Source organism: Salvia hispanica, chromosome 5, assembly GCF_029641045.1.
Source record: "Salvia hispanica isolate PSC_SH4W2 chromosome 5, Shi_PSC_v1, whole genome shotgun sequence".
NCBI classification, from domain to species: domain Eukaryota; kingdom Viridiplantae; phylum Streptophyta; class Magnoliopsida; order Lamiales; family Lamiaceae; genus Salvia; species Salvia hispanica.
In genome coordinates, this window is record NC_142696.1 from 11,848,825 (window position 1) to 11,869,661 (window position 20,837).

Genomic DNA, 20,837 nt, shown 5'->3' on the forward strand with positions numbered 1-20,837 from the left:
CGCGTCATATTTTCCACAATATTGACTATTCAATAGCCACGTCACATATTCAACAAGTTTGACTATTCAACTCAAACTCAACTCCATATCGCAATTAGGTCACAAATAATATTGCAATAAATCACCCATCATTTAATCCACATATATCATAGCATTAAAAACATTCAATGCAAAAATTTTCACGTCTCAAAAATTAGGGTTCGAAAAAAAGTGGAATGTTACAAAATGTGTCCCAAAACATTTTAATATATATTAAAAAATTAAATGATATATGCACCATATACTTTAGTTTGTGAAGCCTTATGTTTGATGTGATGTGTAATAGACCCAAGATCTGTTTTGATATAGGCATGATAGCATCCATTTTCCTTGAATAGTACTCACTTCATTACATAAAAGATGTCACATTTTTTACACTGATTTGTAAAAATGAGACTTAATAAATAGTTAAAATGGAGAAAGAGAGTAAAATACGAGAGAAAATAATACAACTATTTATTAAGTTATTATTTTTATAAAACCAGTGCAAAAAAAAAGTATGTCAGCTTTTATGGAATGAGAGGAATACTCTCCTTTGTCCCAATTTAGTTAAGTCGTACTACTATTCAAATTCAGAATAATCCAACTTAGTTGAGTAATTTCTAATAAAAAAAAACAAATGGATATTTGACAACTCATATCATGGAACTTTTCAAAAATTTATTTATTCTCACGAGCTTTGGTACTCCCTTCATCTCAAGGTAGTTGAGCCATTTCTTTTCGGCACGGAAATTAAGAAATTGAGGTGTTAAAGGTTAAAGATGAGAGAGTAAAGTAGGAGAAGGAATAAAGTAAGAGAGAGAAAGAGAGAGTAAAGTATGAGAGAAAATAGAACTTTTGTAAAAAAAAAATGACTCAACTACCTTGAGACAAACAAAAAAAGGAATATGATTCAACTACCTTGAGACGAAGTGAATATATAATATTATATGTCAAGTTCAAAGTTAGTGGGAAAAAATGATTTTTTTTGAAAAGTTTCGTGATATTAGGCGCCAATATCCAAAAACAAAATACTCTCTCTGTCCCATTAGAAATGAAACATTTGGTTTATAGCACGAGATTTTATGTAGTGTAGTTTTGTGAATTAATGAGTAGAGAATTAATTAACAAAATTGTAAAATTAGAGATGATGTTGTTTCCATTTTAGGAATGAGACAATCAAAAAAGAAAAAACATTTCATATTTAATGAGACGGATAAAATATTTAAGTAGATATCTTATTTTTTTCTAATTTATTTTATCATAATTTATTAATTTTGGTAAAAGAAAATGGAAATGCAACACAATGTGTACAGTGTCCGTGTATTAAGAGAGATCCTTGTTAGCGTGGCAAGGGTTGGATTGATTTTGTTCCGGCAATCAATTCCTCCTCCGAGTTTGTGATTTCTTGAATCTAATCCAATTTTTTTCCACGCCGATAAACGCCCAACTGATACCAATTCAGCACTCATACAATGGCGAAACCCTGGTCATCCAGATTTATCAGCCGTAGTTTTCATCAAATTGCATCAAAACCCTCTTCAACCGGCACTCCCACGACCACCAGCGCCATCTCCAATTTCATCGCTACCACTCCTACGGTAACTCAAAGCCCTAGTTTTTCTTCGTGGCTGTTGAATTCCCAAAAACCCCAATTTTCTTCAGCGGCTGGTGTATTTGGGAGATTGTATCGGCATCCCGGACTTTTGCAATGTAGGAATTCTCTAGGGTTTAGGTATTTTTCGCTTAATCGCGGTGAGATGGGTTCTAAGCTTTTCGCTTCAAAAATGGCGAAGAAGCCTGCTGTGGCTCTTAAGACTGCGTTTGACCGGTACAAGGAGGCGGTGAGGCTGCAGATTGAAGCGTTCTGGAAGAGAAATTATATGATGGTGCTGGGCGCTGGGGGATTGGTTGTGTGCATTCTGCTGTGGCGGCTGCTGTTCGGCATCGCAACAACCTTTATTGGTTTCTCGGAGGGTATGGCCAAGTATGGCTTTCTGGCTCTTTCGACCGCCATAGTTGCCTTTACTGTGAGTTACTCTTCTCTATGTGTATATGCTGCTGTTCGTTTTTAGGTGATTATTGCTTGATGATGGATAGTAACTGACTAATTTCTGTATGGAGTTTCGGATGGTTGTCTGGCTGGCTGCATTAACTACTGATTGTTTTAATTCGTTGTGGTGGTGTATGACTTAGAATGACTTAAGTCACATAACTAGTTATTGGTGTGTATGATCTAGAAATGGTGATATTATCTGATTTGTTTGATGTAGGCCTTTTCTGTTATGGTTAGCTCTAGCTGAGTTGGAAGTGCTGATAACCTTATGAGTTATGACTCAAGTTTTCCGAATCCCCTCCTCAAGGTCTTTTTAGTTTCTAAGAAAAGTTTGAAATCTCAAACACTATCTTGTAAGATCTCAAGTTATTTGTCTACTTAAATAAATGCGAGCAGGTTGTAAGCAATTAGTATGTCTAGTGAGAAACTCTGGGTTCACACTCATGATGTGTAGTCCTTATGTGTATCTTTGGTTAGACATTTTCAAAACAAGTGCATATTTTTGATGATTCCTCATTCTACTTGAATGTGTGAAGTCTTGAAAATCGACTAGGAGAAAAAAGAGAACACATAATGATCAGATTGAGGCTTTATAAACCCTGAGAAAGGAGTTTTTAGCCTGGTAGCCATGTGGTTCTTTGCGTACTCTATTTTTTAAGTTATTTTGCCCCGGGATATTCTTTGCTATTTTTGCTTAAATCTCATATTGATGAAGCTGGAATGCAATAGAAGTCTAGGTGCTACTTGGGGCTTACATTTTCTTCATTGATAGTTGTTATGTGGTTGTCTGTTTACCACATTTTCTGCCTCCCTGCTTTTACGACCTTAGTACATTTCTAAGTTGACTCATGGCTTACCTTTGCTAGAATGAAGGTTGATTTTTGAATTCAGTTAATACTTACAATGTGGGGTTTGGGCTAAGACTAGAAATTCTTCTTGTTTAGCAATAGGAATGACGAACAAGGAAGTCCAAGGGAGAGGTGAAGTGAAGAGCATATATACAAATAACTTGACTAGGATATAGAAATTGAATCATTTGATGGTATTACATATGTTCATTTTTCTGATGATGTAATATGATCTTTCAGATTACTGTCCGCTTTTCACTTTTTCCACCTGGTTATCAAACACGACCTTGAAAATGGACTTTCTGCCAAGATAACAATTTATATGTGATGACCTTTTTCTTAAATTCATGATATTCATCTGCTTTTTTAGTTAAGAGCTGTTTTTGACGATCACACTACAAATTTTCTTATCTCTAGGGCCTGTATATCCGTGCAAGATTTACTGTCAACCCTGACAAAGTTTACAGAATGGCCATGAGGAAGTTAAATACATCCGCTGGCATTCTTGAGGTAATGGGTGCACCACTCACGGGAACGGACTTGAGAGCCTATGTGATGTCAGGAGGGGGCATCACCCTGAAAAATTTCCGACCTAGGTTGGGAAGCAAACGATGTTTTCTTATTTTCCCTATTCATGGTTCAGAAAGGAAGGGATTAGTCAGTGTCGAAGTCAAGAAGAAGAAAGGCCAGGTTTCCTCCAATTCTAGCCAAGCCTGTTATTCTTCTTGAAGTTATTGTTCATTATTTGTGTATAACTGCTTGTATGTCTTTATTGTCCAATTATCAACACATGCACTTTGATCCTATGGGTTTAAGAAAGCGTTTTCTCTGCTGACAACAGTTATTCATAGAGCTTCAGAATGTAGATTGTGGGTTTCGGTTTGGTCCCAATTCCCTCAACTTGAGATACAGTAAAGCTTTATTGACTAGGTATCTCGTTGCAAGTCAAATGGTTCACGATTCTTCTTATTCTACAAGTTATGACTTCAATTCTCCAGTCAAGTTTCTAGTTGTTTTCAATGAAACAGAGGATTTGCTTCTGACTTTTATTAGCTGTCTACTTTTACTGCGAAGGAGAAGCAACCTTGTAAAACTTAGCTTATCTTACCTTTTACGGTTTTCTCGTTAGTCTGGATTGATTTTGAGAATTCAACTTTCATAGGAGTGAAAGAAAATATTTTCTCAATCTTATACTTACAGATGTATAACTATTATGCAGTATGATATGAAATTATTGGCAGTGGATGTTCCTGTGGCAACTGGACCTGACCAACGCCTGTTCTTGATCGGGGATGAAGAAGAGTACAGAATAGGCGGTGGTTTAATCTCTGAACTGCGAGATCCGGTTGTCAAAGCTTTGGCAGCTGCTAAGGAGTTCGAAGCACGTGACGAGAAGGAGGATGAGGAGGACGATGCAAGGGAACTTGAAGAAGCAGAAAGAAAGCATCAAGAAGAAGTTGAAAAGCTCCAAAAAGAGCAATCCAAATAGTGTTTGTGGACTCCCTCTGTCGAATTCCCCGGGATTTGTGTTTTTTTTGGTCGCAAAATATTTCCCTTCAACCCTTTGTTCAATTGTTGCAGCTGAAATTGTCTTTGTAACATAGTATCTCACATCATGGACATGCTGAAAGGGATCATACTGTGAGGGAGAGAACCTTTCTTCTCTTTGCCGTTTCTTTCCTTCATTTTCCTATCTAAATAAAGAGGATTTGCCAATTTTTGAATAATTATAAAATGCTTTTTTTTGGTATTATATCCTAATTTTTTTTAAATAAGTGTTATGCACTTGTATTTAAAAATTAAAGACAAAGATATATTTTAAAATCTATATTTGATAAGAGTTTATTTTCTCTAAAATACCTACTCGTCGATCATTGTTCTAAATAATGGAGTAGAAAATTAATCAAATTACTTATAAAGAAATTCTAAGACTGTAAAATCTAAAAAATGGGATAACATCTCATCTACCCATACATACTCGTTGAACCTATATAATGAGAACATTTATTTGTTCATTAAATCCTCAATTAAACACATTTATTCCTTCCAGCTTTTGTTCTGTCATTCAATACAAATCAATACTCAACATCTACTCAACGTGCTAAGAAACATAATGATATTGTCAAATATTAATTCCCTACAATATTAAATGCATTTTGTTAACGTTAAATAATACTCAACCTTCCGGCTCATAATTGTATTTTCCCTTATATTTCATAATTTAGCCAACGTTTAAAAATAGCATAATGTTTTCTCTATAATGATGCATTAATTATAGAATTTATAGTATTATATATGATGGCCAACCCCTAAACATCCTTTCAAGAATAGTGGACCGTTGAAACACAGTTTTTCAAATTTTCATATACAAATATACATGCATATTTGAAACACAAAAAAGACAAGGTCTTGAGAGTTAAATCGTGTTGTTTCTTGAAGACCGACGCAAGAGCTGATTTGTAAGTTCTATAAAATATAAATTTGGGTTTTTTTTATATTAATGTTACTTTCGATGACTGTCTCACTTTATGTAAAAGAGATAATAATCTATAGATTAGATTACAATCATCAAAATGCAAATTTTGTTTTGAATGATTAAGCACTACTTCTTGAATACTAGTTTTCTCTTTGTATGTGTCTGCGCCGGTAATTTCGGTGGGAAATGGTGTTTTTTTGTTATTAAAAGTAGAATCTATTTAATTGTTTTAAGCTAATAGTATCTTTCTTTATGCTTGAGTGTTCAACTAGTCCTCTTTTACATTTTATTTTTGGCTTATTTGAGTGTTGAAATCTCTCCATCATATATGATTAATTTTTGGGCATATTATTTAGAATTTTGGTTAATGTATAAATTAGGAACCTGACACACTACTTTCTAAACCAGCATATCTTAGCTTTAGTAGCACCAAACCAAAGTGGCAACTATGCTTTTGCTTTTGCTTTTACTTTATTTCTGAATTAATTCCTTCTTCTTTCCTAGTATGGGTTTTTGATTTGTCCCTATTTTTTTATCAATCTCTTAGTACTTGAAAATGCAAATAACCCTCAATTTAAAAACAAAACAAATTTGATTTGCATTATATAAAGCGACTTCTGCTTTTCCATCACTATACTTTTCCCAACTTTAGCCTTTTCAAAATAAAGGACTTCACAATTAACTACTACTATAATTCAAATAATTGATGTCTTTCTCACTAAGCAAAGCTCATAATCTTGCCGACGCCTCTCTGTTCCAATTCAGTACAACACCAAATTACATTTTGTCCAATCACTCGTACTGCAACATTCTCAAATTTTATGTATAATGTATTGCATATATAATTTTGTTAACTAATCAATCCCATGTTCAGGAAATATTTAAATTGAATGTGAAGAACATCAAATAAAAGTGAAAACATAGTGGTTTAGCTTTTGTAGTAGAACACAGAATCTGCAAAAGGTGAAATATCAACATTTCCAACCATTTGAGTCATCCATCACATCTCTCTCATTCTCCCTTGCTCAAACTAGTATGCTTCACTAGTTATACTTGCTTGCTTCAACAATCATGATTAACAGAATGATGATTTCTTGTTTTATTTCAATTGGTATAATTGTTTAAATTTGTTGCTCTTTCAGCTTAAGGAAAAAAAAATCGAAGTCCAATGAAAAAACTCATCACCACCACCATTATTCTCTTGCTATCACTGGCCACACACATCAACTCCGACCTCAGCTCCGACGCAGCCGCCCTCCTCGATTTCGCGGGCAGCGTTCCCCACGTGCGCGAGCTCAACTGGAACGCTAGCGCCTCAGGCACAATCTGCACTACATGGACAGGCATCACCTGCTCCAACGACAAAACCCGAGTGACGGGAGTCCATCTCCCGGCACTCGGGTTCTTCGGCCGGATTCCGGCCAGCACGATCGGAAAGCTGGACGCTCTTAAAGTCCTCAGCCTGAGATCGAACCACCTCAGCGGCAATCTCCCTTCCGACATCCTCTCCCTCCCTTCCCTCCAAGCTCTGTACCTACAACGCAACAACTTCTCCGGCCCCATCCCGGCCTCTCTCCCGCCCCGTCTCGCCCTCTTAGATCTCTCCTCCAACTCCCTCTCCGGCCCCATCCCGCCCTCCCTCGCTAACCTCACGAGGCTCGCCGTGCTCAACCTCCAATCCAACTCCTTCACCGGAAATCTGCCTGATTTAGACATTCCATCTCTCAATCTTTTCAATGTCAGCTACAATTCGCTTAACGGCACCATCCCTCAGTCCCTCCGCAGATTCCCAGCTTCCTGTTTCATCGGAAACGTTAATCTCTCAGCCTCATCGCCTTCTCCACCAACGAAAACAAGGAAACTAAACGTGGGAGCCATTGTTGCTATAGCAATCGCTTGCGTAGCTCTGTTTTTACTAGCAATGCTGTATCTCCTATTCTGTATAAAGAAGAAGAGCGACGGCGAGAGGTCGTCTACGAGAGTGATCAAGGTGAAGACTTCATCGTCGGACGGGGGCGTGGCGACGGAGAATCTGAAGTCGGATGATTTCGGGAGCGGCGTGCAAGGGGCGGAGAAGGTGAGGCTGACGGTGATGGAAGGAATCTCGTTCGGCTTCGATCTGGAGGACTTGCTCCGGGCGTCAGCGGAGGTGCTGGGGAAGGGGAGCCACGGCACCACCTACAAAGCCATCCTAGACGAGTCCACCACCGTCGCTGTTAAGAGGCTCAAAGAGGTCGGTGTTGCCAAGAAGGAGTTTGATCAGTACATGGAGCACGTAGGACGCCTCGGCCGCCATCCCAACGTCGTCCCCTTGCTCGCTTACTATTGCTCCAAAGACGAGAAGCTTCTCGTCTATGAGTATATGCCTTCGGGTAGCCTCTCTGCTGCCCTGCACGGTATGTTTCTTGAAAAAAATCCTCATTTTTGTCTCATATCGCCTTGTTAACGATCCTATCTCACGGTTGTGATAAAATGCAAACTCTATACATTATTCAAACTCTAAACTCCTCAACACAATGTCAACACTGAGTTGACATTATTTGTTATTGTTATTTTGTCATCTATTGAAATTTTCTAACAGTCTACATCATAGTTTGAAGTTTGTACAATATTTAGAATTTGCATTAGATTACATTCCTCCGGTCTCATCTATATATTCTTGTATAACCCTCTTCCCTTATGTGCAGGAAACCGAGATGCAGGGGGAGGAGGGGGTGCATTGGACTGGGAGTCGAGGCTAAATGTGGCGATCGGAGCAGCAAGAGGTGTGGCACACATTCACTCAGAAGGTGGGGCCAAGTTCATCCATGGCAACATAAAGTCCTCCAACATACTCTTAAGAGGAGGTCTAGACGGCTGCATCTCCGACTTGGGGTTGAGCCCTATGCTAACAGGCTACAGCGACGTCAAGTATCGGGTGGCCGGATACAGAGCACCGGAGGTGATCGAGGCGAAGAAGGCCGCCACGCACAAGTCGGATGTGTACAGCTTTGGTGTGGTGCTTCTTGAAATGCTGACGGGGAAGAGCCCGGTGAGGTACCCCGGGTACGAGGAGGTGGTTGATCTGCCGAGGTGGGTGAGGTCCGTGGTGCGGGAGGAGTGGACGGCTGAGGTTTTCGATGTGGAGCTGATCAAGCATGGCGGGGTCGAGGAGGAGCTCGTGCAGATGCTGCAGATAGCGTTCTGCTGCGTGGCCAAGGTGGCGGAGGCGAGGCCGTCAATGGATGAGGTGGTGGGGATGATGGAGAGGATCCGACATCCCGATGTCGATAATAGGCCGTCGTCCGAGGACAACGCGCAGACGCCGTGAGACAGGGGAGGGAAATTGTAGTATCCAACATGTATATCAACTAGTACTACTACTAGACAATATTATTATTTTGATTTTGTGTTTGTTGGTTGTGATGTGATTTGAAGTGTAGTTGTGTTGTGTAGCGACCATTTTTCATTTCCTAAAGAGGGATGCTAGCTGCCTAACATCCCTTTCATTTGCATGCCTTGTTTCTTTTATCTTTAGCATAATAGTTAATCTGTTTATAGAATTAGAGTAGATTAATAACATATTTATGTACAAAGTGATTGAGGTTTTGCTTCTTAGATAGGAGTCAAAGCTTTCATATTAATTTCGAAAACTCAAACTCCATTTTCTACATGCATACTCGTGGAAAGGAATATCAAACAAACTAATTAATTCACTTGGACTTATTTATAGATTTGGGCCCACCAAAATTTGGGTAGTGGGCCCACCAAAATTTGGGTAGTATTTGTTTTGGACGCTTACTTATATACCCGATACCCGCGCGGGTATACCCAATAATCCCGATATTACCCAGTATTTTCATGGTTGGGGTTTTTAAATTTTTTATTTTAGTTACAAGTTTCAAATATATATTGCCCGATAAACTTTATTCTTTATTGTATCTCCTCTCTAACTTATCTTCCAATTAGGTGAGTGTTTCTTTTGTTTTTCCCATTCTAATCTTATTATCAGTGAGTAAGAGATTAGAAATCTCATATTTGTGCATAGCCATATATAGATAATAGTTGGAAATTATGCAAACACGGCAAAGTATAAAAACACAAATATGATATCATAGTGCAACAAACATGTAAAATTACAGCCAACGGGTTTGGGTACTCGCATTCATTCTGGAATTACAAACATGTAAAATTACAGCCAAACGGGTTTTGGTACCCGCAACTGCGGGTACGGGATACTCGATGCAGGTATCGGGATACGCGTAAAACCATACAGGTCGGGATTGGGTAGTATAATATTGAACTTTTCGAGTACCTGCAAAATCGGGTTCGGATACCCACGGTACCCGTTTCGACACCCCTATTTGATATACCATGATATAAAATCATTTATTTTTTATGTCTGCTTCATAATGTTGATTTGGAACAATAACCTACATTGACCATTTTATGCATTGTCAATAAAATTGCAATTCCTACCTTTTTTTTAACTTGATTTATGCATTGTCTAATATCTATAGTTCAAATTTTATTTGTAGTTAAAGTTATAATATAAAAAACATAAAATCCGCCTAAACCAGCTCAGAACTGTGCCTAAACTAGCAAAAACCCGACGAGTTTGAACTGGAACCGTCTTCCCTTCTCCCGGGCTGGTTAAGGTTCATACTAACGTGGAACGTGGAATCGTCGGTTCCTGACCCATGAGCATCACTATTAGTATTGTCCAATCTTCTTTATAAATAATTTGTTTAATAAAATAAGGTATCAAACATGAATTCAAAAGCTAATTATGTTATGGGCTCTCAACATTAAAGGTCGTTATAAACTTGATCTCATATGGAAAAAAAAGACATTATTCGCGTTCCCAAAAAAGTAAAACCAGTTATCATTCAATGAACCAAAATATTAAATCTGATTAAATTGTTTTTGTTTCCTAGATGCTCTATGCACGGAGTTCTATTTTATGAAGTAGGTCTCCTCCTTTTTTCAATTTGGGCATCTCGTTGTCCGATCATCTTTTTTAATGTTGCTCTATCCTAAATTTCTCAATTCTAAGGTATTTTTTCATCCTTACGTGCATTATGATTCTATTATGATTCTTGATATTAACGAAGATGATTCTATATGATTCTCAACATCAACGAAAATGATTCTTTATTCTGCATATTTTCCCTAAATTTGATCATGATCTTTATAATATACTTTTCTAGACATTTTTGTCAATGAGAATTATTTATACAGTCATAATTTATCGTCGATAGAGAAGCAGCAATCAGAATTTTGAAGGTACATTTTATCAAATGAAATTGGAATTTTGTGTATTCAAGAATATTAATTCATGGAAAAGTACTGCATTTTGCGAAATGAGATTGAAAATATAAACAAGTTGGAATATATAGAAAAATTGCATAAATCCAAGACATTATATATTAATATAGAGAGAATCGTTATCAGTGTAAATGCATCCATCACTAATTAACTATGTAGCTAGACATAAAAATATTAGTACATGTTAGTATGAATTTTATGACTGTAGCTAGATGATTTAGAGGTGTATGTATAATGTATTTAGATAGAATATATATAAATCTAAAGAAATTGTGATTATAGGGGACTGGTGTTGTCCTTCCACCAGGGTTGAGATTCGATTGGATCGGACAATATTGGACTAAGGTAATCCGTGTATCCTCACCGCATCCTTTTTTTTACGAGAGCGTTTATTCTGATAAATTACCAATCTTTGTTATGATTTATAGTTGGTAGACTAATTGTAGGCTCTGGGTCTACTCAAGTCGTACAAACGAAATGGTGATCATGATGGCAAGGCAGCGCTTGCTGGGGGGAACAATGTCCATCTTATAACTACGATGGACAAGTGGGAAAAAGAGACATCAGAAGCCAAACAAGAAGGCAAAATTGTAGGATAATTGGAATATATATGTTGGAAATATGTTTTGCAAATTGACTGTTAGTTAAGGAATTTATTTTCTTATACTACTTGTGTCGTGGGAACAGGTGGTTGTGAACTTCAGTGCATCATGGTGTGGTCCCTGTAGAGCGATAGCTCCTGCTTATTCCGAACTAGCTGATAAATATACATCGGTTGTGTTTTTAACCGTTGATGTCGATGACTTAGCGGTACATTTCCTCTCCCATTCTTATTTTAGAGCTCGTTTCCCATTCCGAACTTGTAAATGATGGTGTAGGAATTGAGTGCTGCATGGAATGTCGAGGCAACTCCGATGTTCTTTTTCTTGAAAGACAGGCGGCAACTGGACAAGCTCGTGGGATCTAACAAGTCGGATCTTCAGAAGAAAGTTGCATCCGTTTGTGGTGCCAATGCAAGCTCGCCGCATTGAATTGCCTATTTTTGCTTGACAAAGCTAAGTAGCTAGAGCATCATGCAAGAACTCAACCAATGTTTGTTATTAATTATGGTTGTTTTTAACCATGTTTAGATTTATAGTCCTTTGTTTAGTTACATTGTAGAATTTTAGCTTACCTATTTTGGTCGTAAGATATGCATAGTTGTTTCTCATCTTACGGTAAATCTAAACAAAGTGCTCAAGGAAGCAGTTTGTTTGTAAATGCACAAAATGAGACATTTACTTTACCTTATAAAGATCAATACCATACTCATTAATTAGTCAAACTAGGGGATGTTCGGTTAGGAAGATTATATCTAGGGAGTAAATATGTATTGTGTAATTGGTTCATGAGATTGAATCTCACAACTCAATCTTAGATTGATAATCATGTGATAATTAGTCATAGTCACTCTCCTTCAACTAAAATAATCTCACAACGCAGTCCTAGACTACATCTCTATTGGATAAAAGACTTTAAAGTTTCTAGAATAGTTACAAGACTTCATAAATCAGAAAAAAAATACACCTTGGATCTACTAGCAGAGTCAGACATGATGGATTGCAAGCTAGCAGACATGCCAATTGTTGTCAACCATGGTATCCAAATAACAAAAGGAGCTCAACTTGCCGACCGAGAGAGATATCAAAGGTTAGTCGGGAAATTAATCTACTTGTCACACACTAGACTAGATATCGCATATGCAGTAAGTGTGATAAGTCAGTTTATGCACCAACTCCAAAACAACCACCTTGAAGTAGCATTGAGATATGTTCGATACTCCAAAGGACCTTTGATCATGGAATTACATTCATGAAGAATGAACATTGGAGATCCATGGTTATTAAAGCTAGCTCGAAACGCGTGATAAAAATATAAAGTAGAATCGCAAACGGGTCAAGCAGATCTACTGGACCAAACTAGTCCACCAGAACCTAGACCTATCTGCGTGTCGTCGTGCGCGCTATCAGAGCTACTTTCAAAACCTTAACCCACAATACTGTTAACTAGTATAGGGAAGTAAGGATCGATCTCACGAGGAAGAAAGTGTTAAACATTCGTTCGGGATGTCTTGGGAGGGTTTTTGGCAGTTGCTACGCAATCTAACTTGGTTAAGTTTCAATCTATTTGACTTGGCGGAATAAACATGACTCTATCTAACTGATCAACTAGATGGACTACATACGAAAACATGCATAATGACTAAACTCGAGACACTGAATATTAAACAACCGAGAACACTTGTATCTAAATGAGCATGCTGAAAACTTTCCTAAAATGGATATTCAAAATGCAAAAGTGAAGTTGGGACCATATTTCCTAAACTGGCAAACTGCAGATCTGATTCTAACTACCGCTACTTCATCTTCTCCAAGTAACCAATTAAAAAACAGAGCAAAAACAATAATTGAAGATGAAAAAAAAGAGCATACTTCAAAACCAGTCACGGACTAGAAAATTAAACTGCCAACTATCAGATCTACGCTACTGGGTCAACTAGACGACAGACGAACAGAAGCAAACCATGATCATGGAGATATAAAAATCAAGAACACCAGATCTATAAAATCAAACCACAAAATAGCATGAATCCATGGAATCAGACGTCAAACAAGCTAGATCTACGAGATCCTAACAAACTACCAGTTGCGAAAAGCATCCAACAAACACAAATAAAACTCAACACACGAGATCCAAAAAAAAACTTCAACATAAACTTTCATAGCTTCAGATTCAAAACAGATCCAATGTCAAGTTGCAACTTCAACAACAAAACAACTACTGAAATTCTGAAGCTAAGCGATCCAAAGTACCAAACAACTTGCAAAACGAAATTAAAGTGTAGCAAACAAGAAATTAAATTATTTCTTCGCTCCTCAGAGTGGTGGAACACAGATTACAACTAAAGGAACACAGCCGGAACAAGGTCCCCCCTTCCAAATGTGAGGCAGAAAACTAGAACGTGGAGAAGAGCTGCCTTCTTCTTCAATCTTCATCCCTTTATATAGGAAGGCTTGAGGCCCAAATCCCTAGGGCATATCTCTCTTGATTTGACAATTGTACCCTTAAAAGCAAGTGTGTCTTCAAGTTTTGCTCCTTTCTTTCTACTCCATACTGCCGCCTTCTTCTGGTCAGAATCTCCTAGGTCGGTTTGGTGGCTTACAACAATTTTGCTCAAATTTCACTCATCCTGCATCTACTTGGTCCAGCTAGCACGATCCATTGCACTTAGCAGCTGCCAACACACCTGAACTCAAATTTTGCACATTATCTCCCTAAAAGTATATATAGCTACCCAACAACCAACGTATGAAACGAGTCTTATCAGTTATGCAGATGCCGACTGGGCTGGAAATCCAAGAAATAGAAAATCCACTTTTGGGTACTTTACATTTGATGGAAGAAATTTAGTCACCTGGAAGGGCAAGAAACAGAAGGTCGTAGCATTATCAAGTGTAGAGCCAGAATTCAAAGGGATAAGAAATGGTTTGGCAGAAATATTGTGGCTTATAAGATTAATGGAGGAATTGAGCTTTTTATCACAAAAAAAATGTCGACTATTATGTGATAACAAAGCCGCGGTCACCATTGCAGAAAATCCAATCCAACATGATTGAACAAAACACGTTGAAGTAGACATACTTTTCACCAAAGATAAAATCGAGGAAGGAATTATTGACTTCCCATATGTTCGATCTAAAGATCAACTTGCAGATATTCTGACGAAGGTAGTTGGTGCAAAAGACTTCTCAGAAGCTCTTAGCAAGTTAAGTGTCGGAAATCCCGTTATTTAACTTAGAGGGGAGTGTTGGATAAAGGACTTTAGAATTCCTAGAATAGTTGGTACCAACAACTTAGAGTTACAAGATAGAGCATTTATTGTGTTTAGTTCCAAGAGAGCCTTGTTCCAAGAAACACTTATTGTAAAGTGTATCCACCACCCCTATAAATACAAGGGTGTTGGATATCATCTTCATTCAACAATAATATTGATGCACTTTTTATTAGCACTAAACAAATCTGCAAGTACATGGAGTATATATAATATAGCTAAAGGTCAGTACTGGATATCAAACACAGGGAAAACAATCACAGATTGTCTATCCTTTACTAGGCTTCTTCTACTATTTAGAAAAACAAAGGTTCTATGGGTTAAAAATAGATGAGATAAGGGAATTCCAGGGATGTGCTTTCACAGTTATGGTTTATACATGTTCAACTACAATAGCCTAGCACAGTTCATACTTTACTAGAACGACTCACATAAATAATGTCCATGCGGCACAAAGTAGATTACAGACACTAGGGGCGTCAATCCTAGATTTGTAACTCCTAAAAGCTCCTAAGATTCCTGATAGACCTGGAACGGGTTTGTGCAGGCTCGTGTGTTCAACTAATCAGGAGGCGACTCCTAACCTAGTCGTGTCGCTGGCACAAAGACCTAAAACCACTTCTACTGGCTAATATAGTGAGAGCAAGAGTCGAATCCCATGAGAAACGATTGATGCAGCTCTAGACTGTGGTGACACTACAGAATAGTTGGTTAGCTACCAAGCTTGGGGTGAGGTTTACCTAGACGAAAACTAAAGGTGGACTTGGACTCTACTGACTAGTAATATTATCTTATATCCGAGTGAGGTGGTATATATGAGAGAGAAAAGATATTATACTAGAGTGCATGTGAAAAGTAAAGTTTACTAAAAGTAGTTAAACAAAAGTTGGGGTGAATATCCTAACGAACTAGTTGACGTGCTGACATATCTGCTATAAAATTTGATAAAAGGGAAAGGACAAGAGTAAAAGTGGCTGAAAAGTAAAGTGGTCCAAGAAATGGTGGATTGTGATGTTGTCTTCTTCAATAAGTATGCATAAAATTCAGATGATAAACTCAAATTAACAACTTCAAAAATTAGCTCCATAAATTAAAAAGCTTAAACTCGAAGATTAACAGCTAATAAATCCAGATTACTCCTACTGACTAAAATGCAAGGTGACAACAGTAACGTAAAGTGAAAAACTCATGCATTAAACCTTAGAACGAAACAGAGAAAGCTCAAAATTCTAGCTAACAAAATCAGATCTAGCCTACTCAAACGAAAACATGCTTCATCACTTAGAAAATAAACGTAAATAACATAAATCTAAACTAGGCAGAATGAAATGCAACAACGATCAAAAGACAAAAGAAAAGCAACTTCCATAGCAAATGTTTGGATCGCAACAAAAGACTTCAAAAGTAGCAAGATCCAACAAGCTAAAGCGAAATGCGAAATTAAACTAAGAAAGCAAGTAAAGATTGTTTGTGCCACTTGGGCGATGAAATAGTTTCTGGCGACTAAAACGGCTGGAAGAGTAAACGGTGGATGATCTCCGGTGGAACTCAGACAGCTTCAAGTGATCATGACTGGTGGTAAGGAACGAGAGTTGTGGAGCTAGCCTCCGCCTCGGAGCTAAGACTTCTGAGAGCGGTTTCTAAGTGAGCTTGTGTGTGTTGGTAGGTAGATTGTAGAGTATGGATGGATAGATGCTTCTTCCTTCATGTGACCTTCATTTTATAGGGAGGCTTGCCCTAAAAAGTAGGGTTTTTCATTCTTGCAAATTGTCGCTTTTTCCCCCGTCAAATAGTTGGCCGTGTACTAGCAATCCTCTTCTCTCCATCTCGAGCCTATGGGCATGCATCTTGGTCAGTATTGCACCCTTCTGTCGTCCTTTTTTCACTTGAACATCCCGATTCCTTTCCTACTGACTTGCACCTTTTTCCTGCACACTTACGCACTTTTCTTGCAAAATATGCATGTTAAGATCATCATACTGACTAGTAATGTAACATCCTCGACCAAAGTAGGCATTATTTAATATTTTTGTAAATTATTTTGTACAAATATTATTATGGGTATGATATTTATAAGCAATGGTATTATATTAAAATTATGTTCAGGATAATTAAACTATGTATCTATACTATAAATGTATATACCAATTTAATATTTAACTAATTAAAGTAATAAATTTATATTATATATATATACGTGAATGTGTTTGTAGAAGAAATTTTATTTAATGTTTTAATAGTTAATGTATTTAGATATATGTAGCTTGTTTTCTTTGACATAGTAATATATAGTTGATTACAAATTGGGAAACGTGTAGAGAAAATAAGAGGAGGAGCTGGCCATATCGTCTCATGAATTTGACTGACGTGTGTAGTATATAGGTGATGAATCCTTTTATATAAAGAGACGGGAGTTTTATCCGAGAAACAAGAAAAATAAAAGAGAAGAGGGAGAGGATGAAAAATTATAGCATAAACTCAAATTTCATTTTAGAGATAAGGGGTGCAAAGAGAATATTTGTAGATAAGAAAAATGGAGAGCATGTGAATACGGCTGATAAAGGATTGTAGAGTGGGAAGAGGAATTTGGAATTCAGATAGATTGCCTATCATAAAGAGGTGTGTCTAAATCACACTTTTAATTTTACATGCTTTATGTGGTTAATTACTATGTGTTGAGTTGAAGTGAATAATTGAATCATACGATGTTATATTTAGGGGTGGGAATACGGGTATCCGTGGATACCCGACCCGAAAAAACCGGGTACCCAAACCCGAAAATCATTGAAATGTCTATCCAAAACCCGCCCCGATATATTTTCGGGTACTCCAATACCCGCTCCGGGTATCCATACCCGACGTATCGGGTACCCAAATACCCGATTCTTTACAGTTGTTAATAACTAATAAAAAAATTCAAATTTTATATATTAAAATAAATATAGAAATATTTAAATTGACTAATATCTTGTTTCATTTATTTTAAAGTATACAATTATATTTTTTGAGGATTGATTATGCAATATGTAAGTAAAATAATAAAAGTTACGCATTTAATATAACTGTAGAAGCAACCAATAATATAATTCAAAAGTCAAAATAATTAAATAAAATATAAAAACCACATGAGTTGGTTGTGCAATACGTAAAAGTCATTAAACAACTAAGCAAAACATAGAAGCATTTATTGTTAAACGCTTAAACCTAATTTAAAAAATGCGTTTAAATAATAAATTGGATATTCGGGTAATACCCGATACCCATTCGGGTTATCCAATACCCGATTTATCTCAAATTTCAATATCCAATCCCATACCCAATCCCATAAAATTGGATATTGGGTATCCAAAACCCTGCGGGTATCGGGTCGGATATGGGTAAATCCAATACCCGATATCCGTATTCCCACCCCTAGTTATATTGATATGATATGTGTTTAATGGTGATGATTGAGTGTCACGCCCGTTTTTTCTAAGGATAGAAAACACGGTTGATCGCGACTAGAGGAGGATTAAAGAAGCGGGGAAGAATGGGGGAAACACACATCTTTGACCAAAATATTTAGATAATTGAAATAACTTAGAAAACAACACAGTATCATTTCAACAAAGTACCCACTCTAAAGAAATAAAGACTAGAAAGTAAACAATTTTGAAAAGAGTTAGAATCTCAATACTAAAACAATTCTAAAGAAAAGACACTTTGCGGAAGCGTTCAAGACACGGAAAAATGCCGAGTATGAAGACACGACATATCCAACAATACTAAGCCAGACATAAATAATCCATGAATTCTGCTCAACATCCTCCACGTCCGTCGTCGCTCAATCTGCACATTAAGAAAAACAAACATGTAGGGCTGAGTACTTGATGCACTCAGTGGACACATGCCAATTTCAGTTTGTCAAGCCATAATGAGTGATCTTGGGGGTTTTAATTGAAAAGAACCCAAGTCACTAAAAACATTTCACATAAAATTTGGTTGCAACCATTTTCCATCCACATCTACCATCACCATATCTGAACTACATGACAAGGAACGTGGCCACGAACCAAGTCACTAGACCGGCCAACTCCAATGAGATAGCGCACGATCTACTGGGTGTACACCACACCGAGCAGGGTTTGCAGCCCTACTGGGACCCGAATTCGTTAACATACATGGCATAGCCACTTCACATAGGTTCATTCAAACACAAAGCATGGCAAGACAAACATTTTTCACCTCCTTTCACATAACAAAATATTTAGGACATGGTCCTTATTTAAAACGAAAGCCCACCTCACAAGCTTACTCCTCAATCACTTCCTTTTCCAACCGCAACCAACATGCACAAGCTCACCCTTTTCGAAATAATATGATATGCAAAAATCAGACTTTGCAAAATAAATCAATTTAACAATGCATGCATCCTAAGTGTGTGCTCAAATTATTATTCGTCTTTACTACAACAAAACATACTTCAGTAAGATAAATCTCGATCTGACATCAGTTCAAATATTATTTAAATGATCGGACTGGAGAAAACAATTAACTTCACCAAATGACCAAAAGTCCAACCCATCACCAAATACTCCAAACTGTCGTCGAAACACAGATATAATTAAGTTGATCCAAACAATTAAATAACCCGAACACATTTATTAAACTGAAGAGGTCCAACATTTAAATATCTGCATAAGATGGCCCAAATACATAAAACTAAAGTAGAGAAAAAGAAGCAGTACATATGTGCTCCCAGCCACCTACGTCTCTCTCTCTTAAAAACAACCCAACCAAACTTGCTAGTTGAATTTAATATGAAATCTCCCAAATCCAATATATGCATATTACTCAAACATTTTCAATTAACTAAGCCATACTATTTATTATGTCCAAAAAGAAGAGTAAAACCAACAAAAATACTTAGTACCCCCACTTTCAAATACACGTATATACTCTCTCAACACCAAATTACTTAACAACATATATATACTCTCTCGACGCCACTTTATTCACAAAAGTTTCACTCCCTCGACACTATACGTCATATCCCTATGCAAACAATTAAAAAAAAATTTAAAAGACATAAAAATAATACTGTATACTCCCAGTCGCCACGAACACAAATCTCTCTCTCCCACCATTTACCATTTCCGTTCATCACTGCCGCCGCTGCCGTCCAGCCTCTCCGTTGCCGAGCAGTGCCAGGTAAGCCCTATCCCCTTTTCCCATTCTAAACTTTTATTAAGTTCTCTAATTATTCGAATTTTGAATATTAATGGGTAGACAGAAGTATAGAGAACAAAATGGCAACCTCTAATAACATTAAAGGTCGAGGCTTTAACAAGAACAATCAATCAATAATATTTTTTTTAAGGAGTTTTAATCGTGTGAGCTACTGTGAATATGTGTATCTATGACATGGGATGAAATGCAGAGAGTCCAGAATTAATGGATATACCTCAGGGAAGACAAAGTTTACTAGCAAACAGGGGAAATTGAGATCACAACTCTCCATTGGTTTCAAACTGCAATACCACGGAATTGGCTACGGAATCAATATATGAAGGTTTCCAATTCATGAAATCGAACGGAGTTTACCTTTGGAATGAAGAGAACAACAGGAAAATTGAATTCACGGCTCTCTCTCGTTTCTACTCTTTCATACTGTGAGATCAAGGAATTATGCTAAAGTATGGAGATTTTCTTTTGTACGTATGAACTTGAGGAGAAAAGAAAAATACCTTTTTGATAGGAGGAAGAAGATAACGGCAGATTGATAAAAGATGAAATTGCGTTGTGGAGATATATATATAAAGGAGAATGGATTTTTGGTTGGAGATTTTCAAGGAAGATGGAGATATGGGGGAGACCGTGTAGGAGAAGTTGGGGGAAATATTTAACCAAAAAATTTTACTGCAGGAAGAATGAATTAACATTTGGGCTTCTTAAAATTGGTCACAACCAAAAACAAATAAAGAGGCTAGAATGAGATAGATAAATATGACAGGCCCAAATATTTGATTTAAAGTGTTAATTAATTTGTAGTGTTTATTTTAGTACTTTGGTGTTTTCCCAAGTACTCGTAAACGAACACCCAATTTTCCCATCGAACCTCACGTCAATCTCATTGACTACTTTCACCACACGATTAACCAACAACAATTCAAGCATTTACTATTTCCATTCGCAACTTTTCAAAACAAGGTTGATATTTTATTCAAGGTCTAACAATCGCTCGTTCTCAACACACAACTCAACGTAAAAGGTACTTAAAAA

General features: G+C 37.1%; 3 protein-coding genes and 1 long non-coding RNA gene across 7 annotated transcripts; 3 read left to right on the top strand and 1 right to left on the bottom strand.

Annotated features, from left to right (window-relative positions):
- The first annotated feature begins 1,330 nt into the window (after positions 1–1,330).
- On the top strand, positions 1,331–4,638 carry LOC125187551 (import inner membrane translocase subunit). Of its 2 annotated transcripts, XM_048084164.2 has the most exons (4): positions 1,331–2,048; positions 3,340–3,612; positions 3,764–3,852; positions 4,142–4,284. In XM_048084164.2, the coding sequence occupies exons 1-4, from the start codon at positions 1,494–1,496 to the stop codon at positions 4,149–4,151; spliced, it is 927 nt and encodes a 308-aa protein (XP_047940121.1). In that variant the 5' UTR covers positions 1,331–1,493; the 3' UTR covers positions 4,152–4,284. The 2 variants fall into 2 exon arrangements, with proteins under 2 accessions (XP_047940121.1, XP_047940120.1); XM_048084163.2 differs by lacking the exon at positions 3,764–3,852 and having other exon boundaries at positions 1,333–2,048; positions 4,142–4,638.
- Positions 4,639–5,266: 628 nt separating this feature from the next.
- On the top strand, positions 5,267–8,892 carry LOC125187549 (putative inactive receptor kinase At5g58300). Of its 3 annotated transcripts, none has more exons than XM_089058678.1 (3): positions 5,267–5,381; positions 6,541–7,794; positions 8,086–8,892. In XM_089058678.1, the coding sequence occupies exons 2-3, from the start codon at positions 6,567–6,569 to the stop codon at positions 8,706–8,708; spliced, it is 1,851 nt and encodes a 616-aa protein (XP_088914804.1). In that variant the 5' UTR covers positions 5,267–5,381; positions 6,541–6,566; the 3' UTR covers positions 8,709–8,892. The 3 variants fall into 3 exon arrangements, with proteins under 3 accessions (XP_088914804.1, XP_047940118.1, XP_047940119.1); XM_048084161.2 differs by lacking the exon at positions 5,267–5,381 and adding an exon at positions 6,223–6,361; XM_048084162.2 differs by lacking the exon at positions 5,267–5,381 and adding an exon at positions 6,231–6,431.
- A 1,407-nt stretch (positions 8,893–10,299) lies between these two features.
- Positions 10,300–12,005, top strand: LOC125186421 (thioredoxin H4-2-like). Its single transcript, XM_048082782.2, has 5 exons — positions 10,300–10,433; positions 10,988–11,050; positions 11,152–11,295; positions 11,393–11,515; positions 11,584–12,005. The coding sequence occupies exons 1-5, from the start codon at positions 10,401–10,403 to the stop codon at positions 11,734–11,736; spliced, it is 516 nt and encodes a 171-aa protein (XP_047938739.1). The 5' UTR covers positions 10,300–10,400; the 3' UTR covers positions 11,737–12,005.
- Positions 12,006–18,123: 6,118 nt separating this feature from the next.
- On the bottom strand, positions 18,124–20,451 carry LOC125191022 (uncharacterized). Its single transcript, XR_007171012.2, has 5 exons — positions 20,303–20,451; positions 20,160–20,225; positions 20,020–20,086; positions 18,858–18,919; positions 18,124–18,404 (listed from the first exon to the last, which is right to left on the bottom strand). It is a non-coding gene; the product is annotated as an uncharacterized LOC125191022 (long non-coding RNA).
- Between the last annotated feature and the right edge of the window lie 386 nt (positions 20,452–20,837).

Excerpts from the sequence above, each read along its gene's own strand:
- LOC125187549 (XM_089058678.1), top strand. The coding sequence starts at position 6,567 with ATGAAAAAACTCATCACCACCACCATTATTCTCTTGCTATCACTGGCC. Across the intron at positions 7,795-8,085 it reads CCTCTCTGCTGCCCTGCACG|GAAACCGAGATGCAGGGGGA; the intron begins GTATGTTTCTTG and ends CCTTATGTGCAG.
- LOC125187551 (XM_048084163.2), top strand. The coding sequence starts at position 1,494 with ATGGCGAAACCCTGGTCATCCAGATTTATCAGCCGTAGTTTTCATCAA. Across the intron at positions 2,049-3,339 it reads CCGCCATAGTTGCCTTTACT|GGCCTGTATATCCGTGCAAG; the intron begins GTGAGTTACTCT and ends TCTTATCTCTAG. Across the intron at positions 3,613-4,141 it reads TCAAGAAGAAGAAAGGCCAG|TATGATATGAAATTATTGGC; the intron begins GTTTCCTCCAAT and ends ACTATTATGCAG.
- LOC125186421 (XM_048082782.2), top strand. The coding sequence starts at position 10,401 with ATGTTGCTCTATCCTAAATTTCTCAATTCTAAG. Across the intron at positions 11,051-11,151 it reads TCGGACAATATTGGACTAAG|GCTCTGGGTCTACTCAAGTC; the intron begins GTAATCCGTGTA and ends GACTAATTGTAG. Across the intron at positions 11,296-11,392 it reads CCAAACAAGAAGGCAAAATT|GTGGTTGTGAACTTCAGTGC; the intron begins GTAGGATAATTG and ends TCGTGGGAACAG.